This window comes from Adiantum capillus-veneris, chromosome 1, assembly GCF_014529385.1.
Source record: "Adiantum capillus-veneris isolate H3 chromosome 1, ASM1452938v2, whole genome shotgun sequence".
NCBI lineage: Eukaryota > Viridiplantae > Streptophyta > Polypodiopsida > Polypodiales > Pteridaceae > Adiantum > Adiantum capillus-veneris.
The window spans coordinates 143761581-143780286 of NC_140931.1; the positions used below are offsets into that span (position 1 = coordinate 143761581).

The following is an 18706-nucleotide window of genomic DNA, read 5'->3' on the forward strand; positions in this document are numbered from 1 at the left end:
GACACTTGCACCTTGAGGATTCACCTAGCATTACCATATGATAACACAGAGTGTAAAGAAGGGATGTTATACACAAGACAGAAGTTACAATTTACAAAGAATGGTCCCATACAAGGGCCAGCTCCTGCTCGCAAGTGGTGTCCCCTTCTTATAACTAGTGAATCTCCCGCGCAATTGCAGAGATATCTCCACCTTATATTGCACATGCAAAGATACAAAACTCCACAAAATTGAAATCCTCTTCACTATAAAATCAATTGCAGATAGACCCACAAGAACAGGCAAAACTTAATAGCTTTGAGTGAGACTCCAGTTGCAAATAGAGTAGCATTCAAAAACCTGAGTTCTAGTACATTGGCCTTTAAATAATTTGTTTCAAGATGGATAAAATAGCTCTGATGAAGTCGCCAAGTTGGACCAACTCAGGCGACTCACGCTAGGAATTTTCCTCTGGCTTGCAAGGTATATCGTGTTGGTTAAGAGCCACAGCACTACAAAAGGAGAGTTTGTGAAGGCGCTCAACAGAAATATTCCATCATGTGGTGGCATAGTCCTTATCCTGTAATGCATCTGCTCTCTCACAAAGTCAAACCCTATTTCTTCCTGTTAGCGTTACTTTTGCTTTGTATTTTTCAATTTTCACAGATCTGTAAAACCCAAGGGATAGCCATTGATCCTTGGTTTTAGTGCTGCTAACGTTCCACAAGATGGCAGCCTGGTGACCCTGGATGATTGAGCTTCAAAAAAATTTCTGCAATCCTGTGCATGACCAAGATATGCCCTGCATTGCAAGGAAAAATATAGCATGCATTTTTGCAAAACATCGACTCTAGACCTTCCTCTGCAGCTTCTTGTCATTTCGCAATCGCTTCCGAAACTCTCTGTGCTCATTTGAATACTGCCGCTTGGAGAGCTCATTCTTCATAGCAATAGTTGCAGCCTCAGCAAGGGCAAATGCCTTATTCACATCTGAGTCAGTGCCGTCCAAGGTTTCAAAGAGCAGACTGCCACCAGGAATGCTTTCAAGCTCCACAGGCGTAAAGACCGGAGTGTCATCTAATGAAGATGAAACCACCTTTACCCAAGTAACTGCATTTTCCTTACATGAGTCGGTCTTCTGCGCTGCACCTGCCACTAGCCATAGCCACCCATTTTTGTCAAACTGCATGCTGGTCGGGCAGAAATGCTCTGCAAGCACAAGCTTCTGCACCAAGACCGCATCGATCAAAAAATCAAGGTTTTCTTTTTGCAAAGCAAGGTTAAGTGAAGAACTATAACCTAGTTCAACACAGGGACATGAGTGTGACCAACCACATGAAAAAGAAAGCACCAAAATTATCCATTTCTATGAAGGGCAATAAGAGATGCATGGCCTAATCACAGTAAGGATGAATGTTACCAATGGCTCCTCCCTACAAATGACAGTGAGTGTGCTTTTTCATCAACTAACTGTTACGGATGATGTACAAACCTGCAAGAGCATTAATCTCTTCGATTTGAGGTCACATTTCAAGAAAAGCACTCCATCTAAACTGGAGTCAGAAAAAAACTGGATCAGCTAACCATATATGACACAACTCAACAAGGTCATGTCCTAACCTGTAGCATGTTAGATAATAGAAAGAGCAGAAATTTACAACAAAGCTTCACCTTTCAACTCCCACCGCAATGAGTGAACCATCACACGAAACACACACACAAGTGATAGCAGAAGCTTGTATGACAGCATCACTCTCAAAGTTCCCATCCGCAATACCTACCTGTCAGCACTAGAAACAATTCAGCAATACCCATCAAAATCCTTAGAAGAAAGGGATTATACTAGACGGCACCTCATCACGAACATCTACTGTATCCAAAAGTGTTGCTGTCTCTATTTCCCATAACCGCACCTTACAGAGCAACAAAAGAAAGTTGGACTTGGCTCCACTAAAGATCCTAAACTTAATCTCTATGATTTTATTGCACCAAATTTACCGTTCCATCTCCCCCACCGGAAACCAGAAGCTGTGACTTGAGGCCGACATCTATGCAAGCAATACACGACACGAAGCTGCAGACATGGGCTCTCTCTCTCTCTCTCTCTCTCTCTCTCTCTCTCTCTCTCTCTCTCTCTCTCTCTCTCTCTCTCTCTCTCTCTCTCTCTCTGTCTGTGTGTGTGTGTGTGTGTGTGTGTGTGTGTGTGCGTGCGCAAAAAAGTGGGGCTTGGTACCCATTTTGTATTACGTAATCAAAATTACAAGCCTGAAGGCATCACATCAGCCCATAGGCAACACACATAACGGACCTGATAGTGAAAAAACCCCTGAGATAATCAATGATTACAAACCATAGGGAAAAAACTACCAGTGATGCAAAGTTACAAAAGATAGGTGATACAACAAAAGCTAGGAGCAGGGGAGTGAGGGAAGAAAGTAGCAGAGAGCTGAAGCGAAAACAAGCCAACCTGAGTCCAGAGGAGGCCGAAAACTCCATTAAAGAATCTTCGATAGCCAACTCCAAATCTCCAAGGCCATATACAATGTCACATCCCAATAAAAGAGACATCACTGCCACAAGAAGACTCTACACCAAAAATCCAGGAGAGAGAGCGCCTCTAGCCATCCCTGGCAACAATCAGCAAGGCTATGACATTCTTCAACCTGCAAGCAGAAGTAGTATATGGTGCAAATCTGAAGGCGAGGCATGAACCACCCAAGACACCCACCAGCCCACACCCACCAAACCAATTCCAAACCTAAATCACCCATCAAACAGGAGAAAAAAACAAAAAAGAACAAGCAGTAAACAAGCAAAATAGGCAAACATACACGCGCACACACCTCAATCACTAACAATCATACACACTCACCCCAAGCACATGTAGATCCACAAGCACAAGCATCACACACAAAAGAAATAAGGCGCATACAAGCAAGCAAGCTAAACAAACAGAAACCATGAGAAACAAAGAAAAATACATGCGTAAGAACAGCAAACAAAACGAAAGGAAAGAAGCCATCCCAAGCAGCACAAGTGACATAAGAGAGGAACAGATATCTGGTGAAGGCGGCCAAATAGATCACCTGCGGTTCTGTAAACCTTAAGCAACCACCGTAGTTAAAAGTACGGTGGTTACTCAAGGTGGGGAGCCGTTCGTCACAATGGAATCTCTCTCTCTCTCTCTCTCTCTCTCTCTCTCTCTCTCTCTCTCTCTCTCTCTCTCTCTCAGAGACGAGGATACGTCGGAGGCTACGGAGCATCATTGAACATCGAGCACGCCCCCCTAGACAACTAGCTAGGGAGGACATTGAGGCCATATTGCAGAGACCCATTAGAGAGTTCATGGGATGATCACCATTGTATATTTTCTCCATTGTATTCCTCCCCATATGTTTTGAGATGATATATTATGTGATGCTGATGATGAGGATGATGAAGATGCAGGGTAGGCTTATATACCTTACCCACTCTAGATGCCCTCATTTTTATAAAAAAAATATGTTCCCTAGACATTGTACTAGAGTCACACATGGATGTAATCTTTTGGTCTCATAGGTCATTTTGGCCTTTCGAAGACGTTAATATAACATTTCATTTCTCTTCTCCCCATACAATCATTTGAGCAGAGCCTCTTCCGGTGGTGGAGGCTCTTACGAGATCAGTGGTATGATGGTGCACAGTACTCCGTGCTCCGGGCATCATTGGAAGTCCTCAACTTGCAAGAAAAATTTGGTTGGAGCAATTCATACACAACTTATGGGAGCTCTCATGAGATCGTTATGCTTGGCTGGCTCTGGAGTCCTCACAACAGCTCATTCCAGACAACAGGGAGATTACCTTTACGGTGAGGGCACGAAGTCTTCGGCCCTTTCACCCCTCCTTTTAAGAGTTGTGTAAGCGGAGCAGCAACTTTAGAGTAATCCTTGATAAATTTGCGAAAGAATCCTGTAAAGACTAAAACAAACTTTACTTGGCGCACATTCTTAAGAATGGGCCAATTTTGCACTTTATCCAATTTTTCAGGGTCGACGCGAATTCCATCGCGAGTAATAATGTGACCCAAGTACAGAAGCTCTTTCTTGAAGAATTCACACTTGGAAGCCTTAGCATAAAGCTTCTCAGTTCTCAGTACTTCAAGAACAGTGCGTATATGCGCTAAGTGGTCAGACAAACTTCGGTTGTAGATCAAGATGTCATCGAGAAATACAACAACGAAGTTGCCCAGAAACGGTCTCAACAGATCATTCATCATCTGTTGAAACGTAGCTGAAGCATTGGTCAAACCAAAAGGCAAGACCAAAAACTCATAGTGACCATAATACGTATGGAAACCTATCTTAGGAATATCTTCCAGTTTGATACATATCTGGTTATAGCCTGATCGCAGGTCTATTTTCGTAAAATACAGCGCTCCATGGAGTCGATCTATCAGATCGTCCATGCGTGGGAGCGGATATTTGTTCTTGACAGTGAACTTGTTTAACCCCTTGTAATCCATGCAGAAGCACATAGTGTTATCCTTCTTTCGAGAGAGTAACACTAGTGCTCCCCACGGAGATTTACTTGGCCGAACAAAACCTCTGTTGAGATAATCTTTCAGCTGCCGCTGAATCTCGTCCTCCTCGGTTTTGTTGAACCGATAGGATTGCTTTGAGAAGGGCTGACTACCAGCCACCAACTCAATGCCATGATCTACTCCTCTCGAAGGCGGCAAGCCACGAGGTAGATCATCAAGAAAAACATCCTTGAAATCAGTCATGATTTCCCGGATAAGGTTGGATTCGTCGGAATCCCCAAGCTCAACAGAAGAACATGAAACATTTTTACGAAATTCAATGACAGAAGTACCAAGCACTAATGAATCAAACCAAGCAGATAGTACATATTGATAAAAGTCAAGATCATAAGACTTTGTATCTTTATACATTTCCAAAGCAGTAACAACTCGTATTGCAAAACCATTATTTACAGAAATCTGATTACAAAGCGAAACAGATACATGAGGCATACCCTACCTAACCAAAACAAGAGAGTGATGTACATAGTCTATATACAATGAGTCTTGTTTATCATAAAACCATGGAATTCCTAGAATAACATATGCTCTGTCCAGGCGCATGATGTGGAAATCCAGGTTCTCTCTGTAATCAGCCAGCTCTAGCAACAAATCTGGAACCATCCGATTCCATACATCCGTATCCTCGCCACGAGCCATCTTCTCGCAATACTCGTGGTCATTGTCCCGCGTCCACGTCTTTACTTTGTGCTGCATCATTGATGGGGCAAAAGCACGCAAGAAGAGACTACATTGCTGCTTTGTGAACTTCAGCAGACCATTTGATACACTTCCACATGAGAGGCTCTTTTAGCACCTCCAAAGCTTGGGTGTACCTTCACAAACTCCAACACAAAACTAGCCTTGTTTGTATTTCAGGGAACCACAAGGAAGAATAGAACAATCCCAGTAACTACATTATTTAAAGTTTCACTCACATAACAAAAAAAGACTATGAAAATTTATTAGCAATGTGATTCTAGCAACATTCAAGCCCTAAGATGTCCGACTCAAAGAGCATGCTCAATAATTGTCAGCCTCTTCATGACGATGATCCTAGTCCCATAATCCCACACATACTCTGTGCAATGTCCTCTACCTACGCAGAGGTCATTGGCCAATTTCATACTTGGCCCTTACCTCCTACTACTCTTTCTTAGCTACAATCATTATGCTCTTACCTCTAATCCCTATGCATAGGCCAAGTTCGTCCTATATTGTCTACTTGCAACATTTGAAAGTTTATCCATCAACTATGTAATTTTTCTTTATATTAACTTTAAACTGACCATAACCTATAAAGTTCCTGAAGCATTCTTATATTTTTTTTTAAAGAAAAAGATCCTTCTATTAGTTAATAAAACTGCCCATAGGGCTACAACCACCTCTACTAGAGCGGGCTACATCAACCATAAGAGGAGACTCTCCCAATGAAAAAACAACATATGTACAATGAGGGCTAAATCAGGAAATGGGAGGAGAGAAAAGCCACACAGGTGGACGGTGGTGCCATTTGGGCTCACCGCAGACCATGGTGAAGAAAGGCCCAGGGCGCCAGAGTCGAAGGAACGCTTCTCTGCGCTCCCGCATGCAATCGGAGCTTCCCTGAAGTCTCTCAAACTTTTCCTTGAGAGTATGGATCAGCTCCAACCAAAAATCTCAAGCAGTCTTTGCTGGTGGCACAAGGCGAGCCTCGAAGATGCGGAAGCAACGGGCTCGCCAAATGAACCAGAGTGCTAGGCCACAGACGAGCTCCTAGCACACCTCTCTCTCACTGCACCAATCCTATGGGGTAAGCTCTGTAGTAGGCTGGAGTGTAGGTCGATCAACCTGTATCACTATCATCCTGCTAGTGGAGGATAGCTCAAACTATAGTGCAGGGCCCGTGCGGCATAGTTACCAGGAACGGGAAAACGGAACGGGAACGCGGAACAAAATGCCATTCCCTGTTACGGGTACTCACATTTGAAACACGGAACGGAGATTCGGAACGGGAACTTGGAATGGGAACGGGGAACGCAAACCTGAAAACGGCCATTCCCTGTTACTATGCCGTGCGGATAGACAAAGCAGCTACCCCCCATGTGTATTGTCGCGCTGTGGAAAGAGCTGACATCAGCTGAAGGACCCGAAGCCAAACCTATTGTGTCATAGGGCAGTCCCACAGAGAATGACGCTGACTCTCCAAAGGATGGTCACAAGCTGTGCTGTCACGTGACACATCCAACCCTATGTGTCCGTGGACAAGCTACAGCATGACAAGGGTTCAGTTCATCAAGTCAATCTAGAATAGAAAGTAATCTGGCACTTTTGTGAGTCTGTTCGCAGACCGTGTATGTCCAGACACTTAGATTAGATGCATATCCTCTAGTTGCACACAGCATGATCATCAGCATTTCTATCAAAACCCATCAAGAGCATTTTCCAGTGCATAGAACCTATTTTCCCTATTTTTGACATTTTTCACTTATTATTTTTAAGTGACTTTTGTTGGGAACTAGGTAGGACAATTTTGCTTTGTATATATAGAAACCTAGCGCTAGCACTTTCTGGCAGAAGAGGCACCAGGAGCACCTTGCTCAACAGGCAACTTCTCAGCAAGACCCTCCCCAGCAAGGCCTAGCGTTTTTGCAACACAGCATCAATACTCGCGTTTTTGCACCATAGACTAGCCCTGGCATTTTTGCACAGCAGATCGGCCCCGGCGACCACAACAGACAGCAGATCCACTAGCGTTAGCAGATTCTATAGCAGTTAGCAGATTTCCACCGCAGCAGGAGATTTTCAGCCCTAGCGTTTTTGCATCTGCAAGACACCTCAGCGTTTTTGCAGATATTCTGCGACAAGACCTCAGTTAGCATCAGCGTTTTCAGTTCTCAGCAGTCAATGCACGCATTAAAAGCCCCGAACCTCGCAGATCTCACCTTCCAACAGCAGATCCTCGCCGCACGGTCAGATCCCGCGAAGTTTGCAGATTCAGCCGGGAAAACGCAGATTTCAGCATTTGCGTTTTCAGCGCGTCGTCGTCATACCGTCGTCACCGACATAGAGTCAAGATTCAGCAGATAAAGATTTGCAGATTTCAGCCTCAGCGTTTCCAGATTTCAGCCCGTCTCGTCGTCGTCCTCATCGTCGTCGACATCGTCGGCAAGTCCAAGCATTGTAGAGATTTGTGCAATCAATAGTAGACCACTCTTGCCATAGAGAGAAGGGCCCTTAGAGGAGGGTTTGAAAACATTCTGGTGTCGTATTCTTCACTCTCTATCTCACAGTCTCAGCACCTTCATTCACAGTGTTCATCCACTTTGTTTGTATCCATTGCACTTTTCCGTAAGTAAAAAGGAATCCTTGAGCACAGTTTGGAGCAAAGTTCAACATTCACTTCCGCTGCACCTTACATTGGTATCAGAGCTTTGGCAGTGTTCAGTATCACTCAAGGAAAGAACCACATAATTTTTTTTACTTGTTGCAGTCGCACGTAACCCAAGGTTTCTTGGGCGTGTCGATTCCTAATCGTGTTTTTGAAGAGTGACAGGAAACCCAAGAAAGAAGGGCTTGTCCAGCCTCCCCTTGTGCCTCTTTTCACTCATAGAGAGCGGACCGTGCACTTAGCGGCCGGTCAATCGACATGAGGTGGGAAAAAGCAACCTTGGTGTGAGCGCAAGGCCGCCAAGGGGTGCGCCCGCAAAAAAGAGCAGAACTCGGGTGAAGAGAAGATCCTTCTCTAACACAGATTGCAAGCGAAAGAAGAACCTCAAGAACTGCAAGAACTCAAGAACCTCAAGCAAGAACCCAAGTTCCTCGTGAACTTAAGAACCCAAGACCACAAGAACCCACAAGAACCCACAACCAGCGTAACCGCGAAACGCGTTTTAGCAGGCCTGAAACGTGAAACGGGTGAAACGGCCGAAACGTTTCACCTACAGGGTGAAACGGCTGAAGTGAAACGGCTGAAAAAAAAAAATTCCTTAAGAGAATTTGGCCATTAAAAAGTTATTTATTTATATGTATATGCTATTTCAAGGTTAACATAGCATGTATCTCTACTTACTGCACTGTGAACACCTATTTTGTCTATACATAACTCTATATATACACAAAATTGGCGTTTCGGTCAGACGTTTCAGTGAGGTCTTAGCCTAGAGTGAAACGTTTCGGGGTGAAACGCCACGTTTCGGGGTGAAACGTTTCGCGGTTACGTTGCCCATGACTTCAGTGGATGGTCATCACCCGAAGCGGAATGGATACTTCGCATGGAGGTGGTGAGCATGGGAGTGGTGAAGAAGAGTTTTCCCCACCGGGAGGTTTTTCTGACCCTCCCCCTTCCCCATCTACGCAAAGAATTGCACTAACTCCTATGGAGGCTTTCGACAAGATGATGATGGACAGCAAGTTAGAAAGAGACGAAATAATGACAGCATAGAGCGTAAGTACCAAGACAAAGTACCAAGACAGAATGGCAGCCATAGCGCGTGAGCGCAAAGAAAGAGAAGCAAAATTTGATCGCGAGAACAAAGCAAGAATGCAAGAGATGTTGCGACTCTTTTCTCAAGTGCAGGCACAGATGCAAGAGATTCCGGAAAAGGAGACTCTCTCAATCTCTTCTTCTCCAAAGCATGACACACATGAAGATTTGCATGATGATTTGAATGATAATCACAAGCATGATGATTTGCATGAAGATGATGCGATTGTTCACAAGGATGATAAGTTAGTTGATACTTTCTCTAGTGAAGCGAACCTCATTGCAGAGACGATCAATCACGAAGAACCGATCTTGGCTCTCGAGCCTAGGTCCAAAGAACCCCCTCAGGAAGAACCGATCTTGGCTCTCGAGTCGAGGTCTACAGAACCCCCTCAGAAAGAACCGATCTTGGCTTTCGAGTCAAGGTCCACAGAACCCTCACAGGAAGATTCGATCGATCACGAAGAACCGATCTTGGCTCTCGAGCCTAGGTCCAAAGAACCCCCCAAAGAAGTATTATGTGTTCGAGTGATAGTCAGCAAGCATTGTTCGAGTGTTTCATTTGTGATCGTTTCCTGTATTTTAGTCAGCGTCTTTATGTGATCCCTTTTCATAGGCATGCCATATTGTACGTTGAGCACCATTCACTCATGAATGAGCACGGATGTATGCGGATTTCTCATGAAAAGCTGAAAAGTATGCACCCAAGGAATTCACATTCCATGTCCCTTCCTTGGCATGACACAGTCATAGAGAGAGCACAAGAAAGATTGAGCATCAAGCATGAGCATGTCCATTGTGATTTGCCACAGTTGATTGATTTAGATCAGAAACACAAGATTCGATTTCATTGTTTGCGTATGTGTGGTGAACGGGTTGGCACTCCGTCTATTTGTTCATCTACATTGCATGCACAGTCTTTAGAGAAGACGAGATTTTCTCCACTCACTTTGTATGGAATGGGTATATTCACGTTTTTGTGTTGGAAGTGGTTTCAGGAATTTTCAGCCTCGAAGATTCTTCAAGAAGGTAGACGCAAGACTATAGACGAAGTGGAAGCATTCAAGATGACTTTGTGTGAATCTCGGCGCGGCCCAAAGAAGAAAATTTTGCAGACCTTTATGAAGTTCAAGTATCGCACGACCCACGCATCAGAGTGGGCCGGCGAAGAGTCCTTTCCAAGATTCAAAATATTATTGGCGATCTCCCTCAACGCCATACAGTTCGGTACCAATACTTCACTTTCAAAAGGAGGGGATGTCACGTGACACATCCAACCCTATGTGTCCGTGGACAAGCTACAGCATGACAAGGGTTCAATTCAATCAAGTCAGTCTAGAATAGAAAGTGATCTGGCACTTTTGTGAGTCTGTTCGCAGACCGTGCATGTCCAGACACTTAGATTAGATGCATATCCTCTGGTTGCACACAGCATGATCATCAGCATTTCCATCAAAACCCATTAGGAGCATTTTCCAGTGCACAGAACTTATTTTCCCTATTTTTGACATTTTTCACTTATTATTTTTAAGTGACTTTTGTTGTGAACTAGGTAGGGCAATTTTGTTAAGTTTGTATATATAGAAACCTAGCGCTAGCACTTTCTGGTAGAAGAGGCAACAGGAGCACCTTGCTCAACAAGCAACTTCTCAGCAAGACCCCCCCAGCAAGGCCTAGTGTTTTTGCAACACAGCATCAACACTGGCGTTTTTGCACCATAGACCAGCCCTGGCGTTTTTGCACAGCAGATCGGCCCCGGCAACCACAGCAGACAGCAGATCCACTAGCGTTAGCAGATTCTACAACAATTAGCAGATTTCCACCGCAGCAGGAGATTTTCAGCCCTAGCATTTTTGCATTTGCAAGACACCTCAGCGTTTTTGCAGATCTTCGCGACAAGACCTCAGTTAGCATCAACGTTTTCAATTTTCAGCAGTCAATACCCACATTAAAACCCCGAACCTCGCGGATCTCACCTTCCCGCAGCAGATCCTCGCCGCACGGTTAGATCACGCAAAGTTCGCAGATTCAGCCCGAAAAACGCAGATTTCAGTATCTGCGTTTTCAGCGCGTCGTCGTCGTACTGTCGTCACCGACATAGAGTCAAGATTCAGCAGATAAAGATTTGCAGATTTCAGCCTTAACGTTTCCAGATTTCAGCCCGTCTCGTCGTCGTCGTCCTCGTCGTCGTCGACATCGTCAGCAAGTCCAAGCATTATAGAGATTTGTGCAATCAATAGTAGACCCCTCTTGCCATAGAGAAGGTGTAACCACTTCAAAACAATTCACAGATCACAATAGATTTACACTGGCCCGGCGGAGTTCCGTGCCTAGAGATATTGGCCCCAAAGACTAGCGCCCCTTTCAGTATTTCTTTATGTATTAATCAATGTCAAAGTACAAGAGCGGTTAGGGTTTCACTCTCAGACTCTGCGTCCAGATGCTCTGCAGAGTGAGCCCTAAACCGTGTATATAAAGATTACAAGGAATGCCAAAAAGCAGAGCCCCAAAAGCTTGAAAGCAAAAGCAGATTCTCTCTCTCAATGAGAGCAACAAAAAGCAATTATGCCTTTCTCTCTCAAAAAGGCTGAGATTTGCGTCGCTCAAACAAAACAAAAAAATATATATATATATATATTTTTTAATTTTTTTTTCAACCTCCACGATTTCCGAAAATTAGGGTTTCTGGCAGAAATTAGGGTTTGCAAGAATTTTAGGGTTTCTGCTCTCCGCCACGTCATCACTTTCTGACATACCCCCCTCTTGAAAGCATTGTAATCGACCGCGATTATGCCTACAAAACCGACAAAAGCCATAAACCGTCTTAGCAGACACTGACTGTTAGTACCTACGTACTAGGAACACACATCTAGCACATGTACCAAATCGAGAGTCACATCACACGACATCACAGGACATCACATGACATTCAACATTCATTCGGATCTTAAAGCATGATTTATCGGCAATGTAGCTAGCAATCACATCTAGATCCAATCGGGACCTCATCGATGTCCAATTGACTAATCCCTATTGCAACCATGTCTATTCGAGATCAATCAGAACAAAATGCTGCAGTCATTTCGTCTATCAGTTCCTGCACTTAAGAGAAGTCAAGAACAAATCAGTATCATTATCAGGAATTCCATTTCATAAAGTCATCCAGCAGAATATTGTCAGCTCTCAATATCCCTGAAGCTCAAAGAGACATCAGTGACTTTAGTATCAAAATCAAGGCATCTGTTGACAAAGGAGCGGAGTAACTCCCCTCTTGTGCATCCCACTGCACCAGATCTCCGGCCATGCTGAATTTCTGGGTTCCGTTTAGAGTAGACTATGCTAAACCAAAGCATCGAGGTAAAGTTTCACAATCCGAGTATTTGCTAGGTCCTCCTCCATCCACTTCGCATCAAATGCAGGAATGTTCTTGAACTTAACCAAGAACCGCCTTCGGACTTTACCTTTCTTCGTATCCCTATGTGCCAAAATCTGTTCAGGAACAAGGGTCTCCTCGTATTCTTCCACTTTGGGTTGCAGTATGCAAATGAGAAAACAGTATGCAAATGATGAAGATTTTGCAAGGGTCTTCGAGCAGCTAATGGATGGACAACGTCATGAACACTATCTTCTTAAAGACGGGTTCATGATGATGCATGGCAGATTGTGTGTCACAAAGCCATTGCGACGCAAAGTTATGGAAGAGAGTCATGTCCCACCGTATGCAGGGCATCGTGGTATCGATGCTACAGTTAAAGCGGTTGAGACATTCTTCTACTGGCCTACATTGAGAAGAGATGTGGATGCCTTTGTGCGAGAATGCCTAATTTGCCAGAAGGTCAAGTTTGACAGGCAAAAGGCACCAGGATTATTGCAACCACTACCTATTCCAGATAAACCATGGGAAAGTATTGCTATGGATTTTATCTTTGATCTTCCGAGAACGCACACAGGAAATGATGGTATTTGGACCATCATATGCAGATTCAGCAAACAGGCTCATTTTATTCCTGTCAGGAAGAAGATAAAGCCAGATCAGATGGCACGCTTGTTTATGAGCAATATTTTCGAGTATCATGGCATGCCACAGTCGATTGTTAGCGACCGTGATCCACGCATGACAAGTTTATTTTGGAGAGGCTTGTTTGAGAATATGGGCACAACGCTCAAATTCTCTTCGTCATTTCATCCTCAAACAGATGGGCAGTCAGAAGAGGCAAATTCTACTGTCCTAGATCTGTTGAAGTGCTATGTGTCAGACCATAAAGGAAAGTGGGAGCAATATTTGCCATTGGTGGAGTATGCATACAATAATACAGTGCATTCATCAACTGGCAAGGCACCTTTTGAGATAGTTGAACGTGGCAAGAAAGTTCCTCTTATACTGCATACAAAGGACAAGATATTTGAAGCAGACAAGTATGTTCAGGACATGGATGAAATGTACAAGAAGGTCAAAGTGGCCTTCGAAAAGACTCAGGCAAAGCAAAAGAAAGCAGTTGATCGTCACCATCGTGAAGTGGTGTTTTCACTTGGTGATTGGGTGCTTCTACGCTTTGAAAAGGCAAGGTTAAAGAAGATGAAGGGCAAGGAAAGACTGTTTCCAAAGCTCAACATGTGTTACTATGGGCCTTTTCAAGTATGCGACATAATCAATGATGTTGCATATAGGCTGAAATTGCTTGAGAGTTGGAAGATTCACAATGCGTTTCATGTGAGTCTTCTCAGACCCTATGTGGGTGATGTGCCAGAGGATATGCCAACTGAACATCAGCCGGAAGTCGAGGAACTTGACGAGATCTTGGTCCCGGAACAGATTTTGGCACATACAGAAAGAAAAGTGAAAGGCAAGGTTGCTAGGCGTTACTTGGTGAAGTTCAGAAACTATCCACCAATGGATGCTAAGTGGATGGAAGAAGGTGAACTTGCACAGTCACCAACTGTGTTATCACTTTACCTTGAAGCCTTCGATTTGCAACCTACCCTTGACCCCTTGAGTTTCAAAGCTACATGGATTGTCAGTGTGACAATGGCTTCTGAAAGAAATGATGTACATGTTATTTAAAGTGAGCTCAAATGAAGTACATGTTACATGAATGTTAAGAGCTGTACAGATTGTCAGTTTGGCAATTGCTCCTATGGAATGTCCAAAAGTCTGGTTAGTGCTATAGAAGTGAGTATTTCTTGTCAGTTTGTCAAGGATACAGTAATTGCTTCTATTAAAGAGTACATGTGTAACTGCATTCTTAAACTGTCGGTTTGGGTATGCTCGAAAGTGTTACTGGATCCAACGTGTACTAAAAGATAGTGGCAAAATGGGTAGCTACCATTTTGTCATTGGAAAGTGCGAAGCTACCACTATGTCATTGAGACAGGGTTCACACGCAGGCAATACATGTGTCGACGAGGTGTTGAATACACCAGGGTTGACAATGAGCATGTATGTGTCGTACATGTGTCGACAGGTGTTGAATACACCAGTGTTGACTGTGAGCATGTACGACATAGATGCAAACGAGGACGTTTGAGATTTCAAGAGGGGGGTATGTCACCACATGTGACTACTATCTATCCTTTTTGTTGATTTCTTTCTTATTATTTATTTATTTTCACTTTTTGGAAACACCCCTCAGGAAATCTAACTGCCCTGCATTGTATAGCTAGTGTGGAACTGTTCAGAGGGAGTCAAAGCCTGAGGGCAAGAGAGCACTAAGGTTGGACAAGGACTATGGTTAGCCAAAGTGGGGTCATTGACTAGCCAAAGTGGAATCCTTTGCTACGGAGGCTACATTTCAGTTCTTGGTGTGGCTACAGTGTACAAAGAGGGTCAGATGACCTAGAAAGATACAATGGCAGCATCTCCTAAAATTTAGGGAACTGCTATTTTGGGACCTGAAAATGTGTTGGCGTCATTACCTCCGGAATGACAAGGGGAACATTTTATTACTCTGCCGTGAAGTCAACTGGGCAACCGGTTGGGAGATTTTTAGGCGGCAACCAAAAAACGGGAAATAGCCTGTAAATGTGCCAAGTGGCACATTTCTGTGCACTTTCCTCATGCATGAAGAAGTGACGCTGATTTTAGAGAAGAGAGGCTCATTTTGCAGTTTCTGTCACAGGTTGAGAGCTATGGAGTGCTTCCTTTCCCTCTTATGTACAGTGCAGTGCCAGGAGTGATGCCCTGCACGCTACGCACTGCTCTCTCTCTCCCCTATGGCAGTATGTTATGCCCCTCTAGTCGGCTTTTCAATTGACCAAAGTACAGTTGTGTGGGTTCATGCGCGATTGCCGAGGCAAGAGCCTCTTGCACACGTACTGGATTAGCTAGCGGCTAATCCCCCGCAGGTACAGATGATTCAGAGAGGTTTCACGTGCAAAATCTCGTCCGATTCAAAGGGCAAGTAGCCCTATAGGTGCGGGAGCTTGAGGACTTGCTACGGATGCGACCGGCACGCAAAACGGAGCCCGAAACAGTGAATTACAGCCTGCTGTGTATTTTTGCAGGTTTAGGGTTTTGGCCCTAAACGGACCCTAATACCCCCAGGAGGTTCGGGGACGCGAGGGGACCGCTGTACAAGTGATCTAGCGCATTTTCAGGGCAGAAAACAGAGAATTCAGCGTGCTGCAGATTCTCGCCAGGTTTTGCAACGTGTCCGTATGTGTCGGGAAAGTCATCCAATGCGTGGGAATACTGACTGTGAAGGGTCCTAGTACAGTTATGCTGCCGAAATCAGGCCAGAACAGTTGAAATTCAGCCAAGATTGTGCGGGGCAGCTTGTAGGGAACCACAGCTTTTATTCCCTCTGTTAAAGAATAAAGAAATACCGAAAGGGGCGCCTAATTTAGGGGCCAGTCTGGTGTCGGTCTTCTCATACAGGTACAATCTAGCAGCCTGTATCCCTTTCCCCTCTTGTTGTGTCCTAAAAGTACAGGTAAAGTGGGCGACAAATTAAATGGGTGAAAGCAAATAAGGTTTAAGTCTAAGGTCTACCGCCCTTTTTGGATTAAACAGGCCGGTTTTAGATTCCCCTAGGGACTGCAGTTCGGTACTTGGGTTGTCAGGTTGGTTTGGACTTGTCTCCCGAGCAGCAAATTGCTCCCCTCCTCCTGTCTATCAGGAGGAAGTTGTTACATTGAAGCTCCGCACGACTTTCTTTGGTAGGCAGAGTTTAGTGGCCAACCAGGTGTTGTTGGCTACTATGTGGTACATCACTTCTTGTTGGATCTTCTCGAGTTCTTGTATCAGCCGAGTAGAGAGGCTGATCAGGAACTTCCTTTGGTCAGGGCGTCACACTCAGATTGCCCGGGCCAAAGTGGCTTGGCAGGTCATCACTCTTCCTTGTTCTCAGGGAGGGTTGGGGATCATCGATTCAACACAGCAGAGCAGAGCCCTTCTTGGGAAGTTCATCATCAGAGGACTTCTTCCAGGTGAGGAGCCCTAGAAGGAGTTCTTCCTTTAGCAGCTTAGTGCTAGGGTGCCTCGGGCTGGAGGCCCCTCGCGACCCTCGACTCGATGGATTTTCACAGAGATGCGCAGAGTTGGCTTGAGCAGGAGACTGGAGGACCGCTTCACTGTGAGTCTGCTCCGATCTTGGGAGCAACTGCGGCGAGGCCTAGAGCAGCGTCAGCCTACTTGCACGGAGGGCGCCTGAGATAACCCCTTGTTTGGAACCCCATGGTTAGCACTCAGAGATAGCACTCAAAGAGGCCACTTGGTTGGTAGTCAGCCTCATGTTTCCTAGGGTCCCATGGCAGAGGGTCCAACACGCTCTCTAGGTGACTGGTTACAGTTTTCAGGCTTGTCAGAGGAGCTTCAGGGCATTCAGCTACAGGGCATGAGAGGGGTGAAGAGCATGTGTCAGGACATCTCAAAGGCAGTACCAACTGAGTGGCTCACACCTCTCGAGTCAACAGCGCCAAGATAGATGGGAGCCTTCACGCGACTGGAGGTTCTAATCTCAGAGACTATACCCTCCCTGTTTTTCGAGCTACAGGGTGAGGGACGCCTACACCGAGTTGCAGTAGAGGCCCCGCAGGTGGCAGAGTGCTGTTTTCAGAGGATTCGCGTGGTGGGCATCTGTGGGAGGACTTGTGTCATAGATCCTGACCCAGCAGCTCTTGAGACTGGCCACTGGAGACTATGGGCTTGGGAGAGCTGTCCACTGGCACGAGTACAGTGGGATCCTGGAGAGTGGCTTTGGAGGGACCCTTTCTCATCTGTAGACCATCCAAGTGTCCTTTTCTTTCAGTACACTGTTCGACTGAGACGTCACATACTGGCAACATAGAGAGAGGCTCGTCCCGCTGCAGCACCTCATTGGCAGGAGGAGGGTCTCACGGCTGAGTTCTTGGCAGCCTTTTGGGAGAGGTTGTGGGACTCCAGACAGCCGAGACGAGTCGCTTTGTTCCAGTGGTTGGTTGCACACAGAGCTACAGCACTTGGGAGCTGGCTTGCACCAGCAGGATGATAGTGATGCAAGGGGGTCAACCTACACTCCAGCCTGCTACAAAGCTTACTCCACAGGAGTGGTGCAGAGTGAGAGAGGAGTGTTGGGAGCTCATCAGTGGCCTGACACTTTGGTTCATCTGGCGGGCCCGTTGCTTCTGCATCTTCGAGGCTCGCCCAGTACCACCAGCAGAGACTGTTCGGGATCTTTGGCTAGAGCTGATCTATACTCTCAGAGGACAGTTTGAGAGACTCCAAGGCAGTTCCGACCGCATGGAGGAGCGCAGAGAGGCTTTCCTTCGACTTTGGCGTCCTCGGCCTTTTTTCACCATGGTCCAGGGTGTGCTCAGATGGCACTACCTTTGTGGCTCTTCCCTCCTCCCATCTCTTGATTTAGCCTCATTGTATATATGCTGTTTTTTCATTGGGAGAGTCTCCCCATCATGTTTGTTGTAGCCCTCTCTTGCAGATGTGGTTGTAGCCCTATGAGCAGTTTTCATTAACTAATAAAAGGATCTTTTTCTAGGAAAAAAAAAAAAAAAGAGACCTGGATCTGTGCCCATCCAACATGCCTAAACATCCTTATTTGCAACAAATGCATGAATTATAGTGATTGAAGAACAATCCGTTCCGCCGCCCAATATATGACACACAAAATGCATAACCAGAGCATTTCAGGTGAACATTTTAGGAGCCCTCTCAACACCCATGGGTGCATACAAAATAGATGACCAAAAGATATACCAAGTCAAACTCAAAAGATCAGCTTAATGCTTGCTCTTCCCCCTCCAAAAGCAGATGTCTGAGCCCTGTTTTGAAAGTTTATATTCAAAAAGACAGTAGAAAAATACCTTGTATGGCCAAGGCAGAAGCCTTCAATCTCATGTGCCCCCTGCAATGGGTCTTTGGGAAAGACGCTGACCTGAAGGCAAAATTGAATACTAAGTGAATCCTTTTCAAAAAGTGTGAGAATTGCAAGGACATCAAGCTCATTATAGTAGGAAAGATCGCTCACTCGTATTTTGAAATCGCGATCTGCTGTCACAATGAATTTGCCATCAGCAGTACACTTCTGTCAACAAACAGCGCGCACAACCTAGAGTTGAAGTGAGAATATAAAATTGATCTGAAGCTGTATTTCATAGTAGGATCTTCAATTTACTTTTTCTTTCTCACGTAACAACAGTTCCCCACAAAACACTGAAGCTGTAGCAAGGGTTCCTTCTTGAATGAACTTGGCTTTAAAGCAATTCTTCCTCGC

General features: G+C 45.1%; 1 protein-coding gene across 1 annotated transcript in view; it reads right to left on the reverse strand.

Moving 5' to 3' along the window:
* Nucleotides 1-227: 227 nt before the first annotated feature.
* The window catches only part of TRM82 (Transducin/WD40 repeat-like superfamily protein), a 64584-nt gene continuing 46105 nt past the window's right edge, over nt 228-18706 (reverse strand). The window contains exons 4-10 of the mRNA XM_086521545.1: nt 18461-18517; nt 18297-18367; nt 1978-2053; nt 1833-1892; nt 1651-1760; nt 1472-1532; nt 228-1204 (exon numbers count right to left, since the gene is read on the reverse strand). Of these exons, the coding sequence (XP_086377671.1) occupies nt 830-1204; nt 1472-1532; nt 1651-1760; nt 1833-1892; nt 1978-2053; nt 18297-18367; nt 18461-18517 (810 nt within the window). The 3' untranslated portion in view covers nt 228-829. The remainder of the gene's footprint in view (nt 1205-1471; nt 1533-1650; nt 1761-1832; nt 1893-1977; nt 2054-18296; nt 18368-18460; nt 18518-18706) is intronic.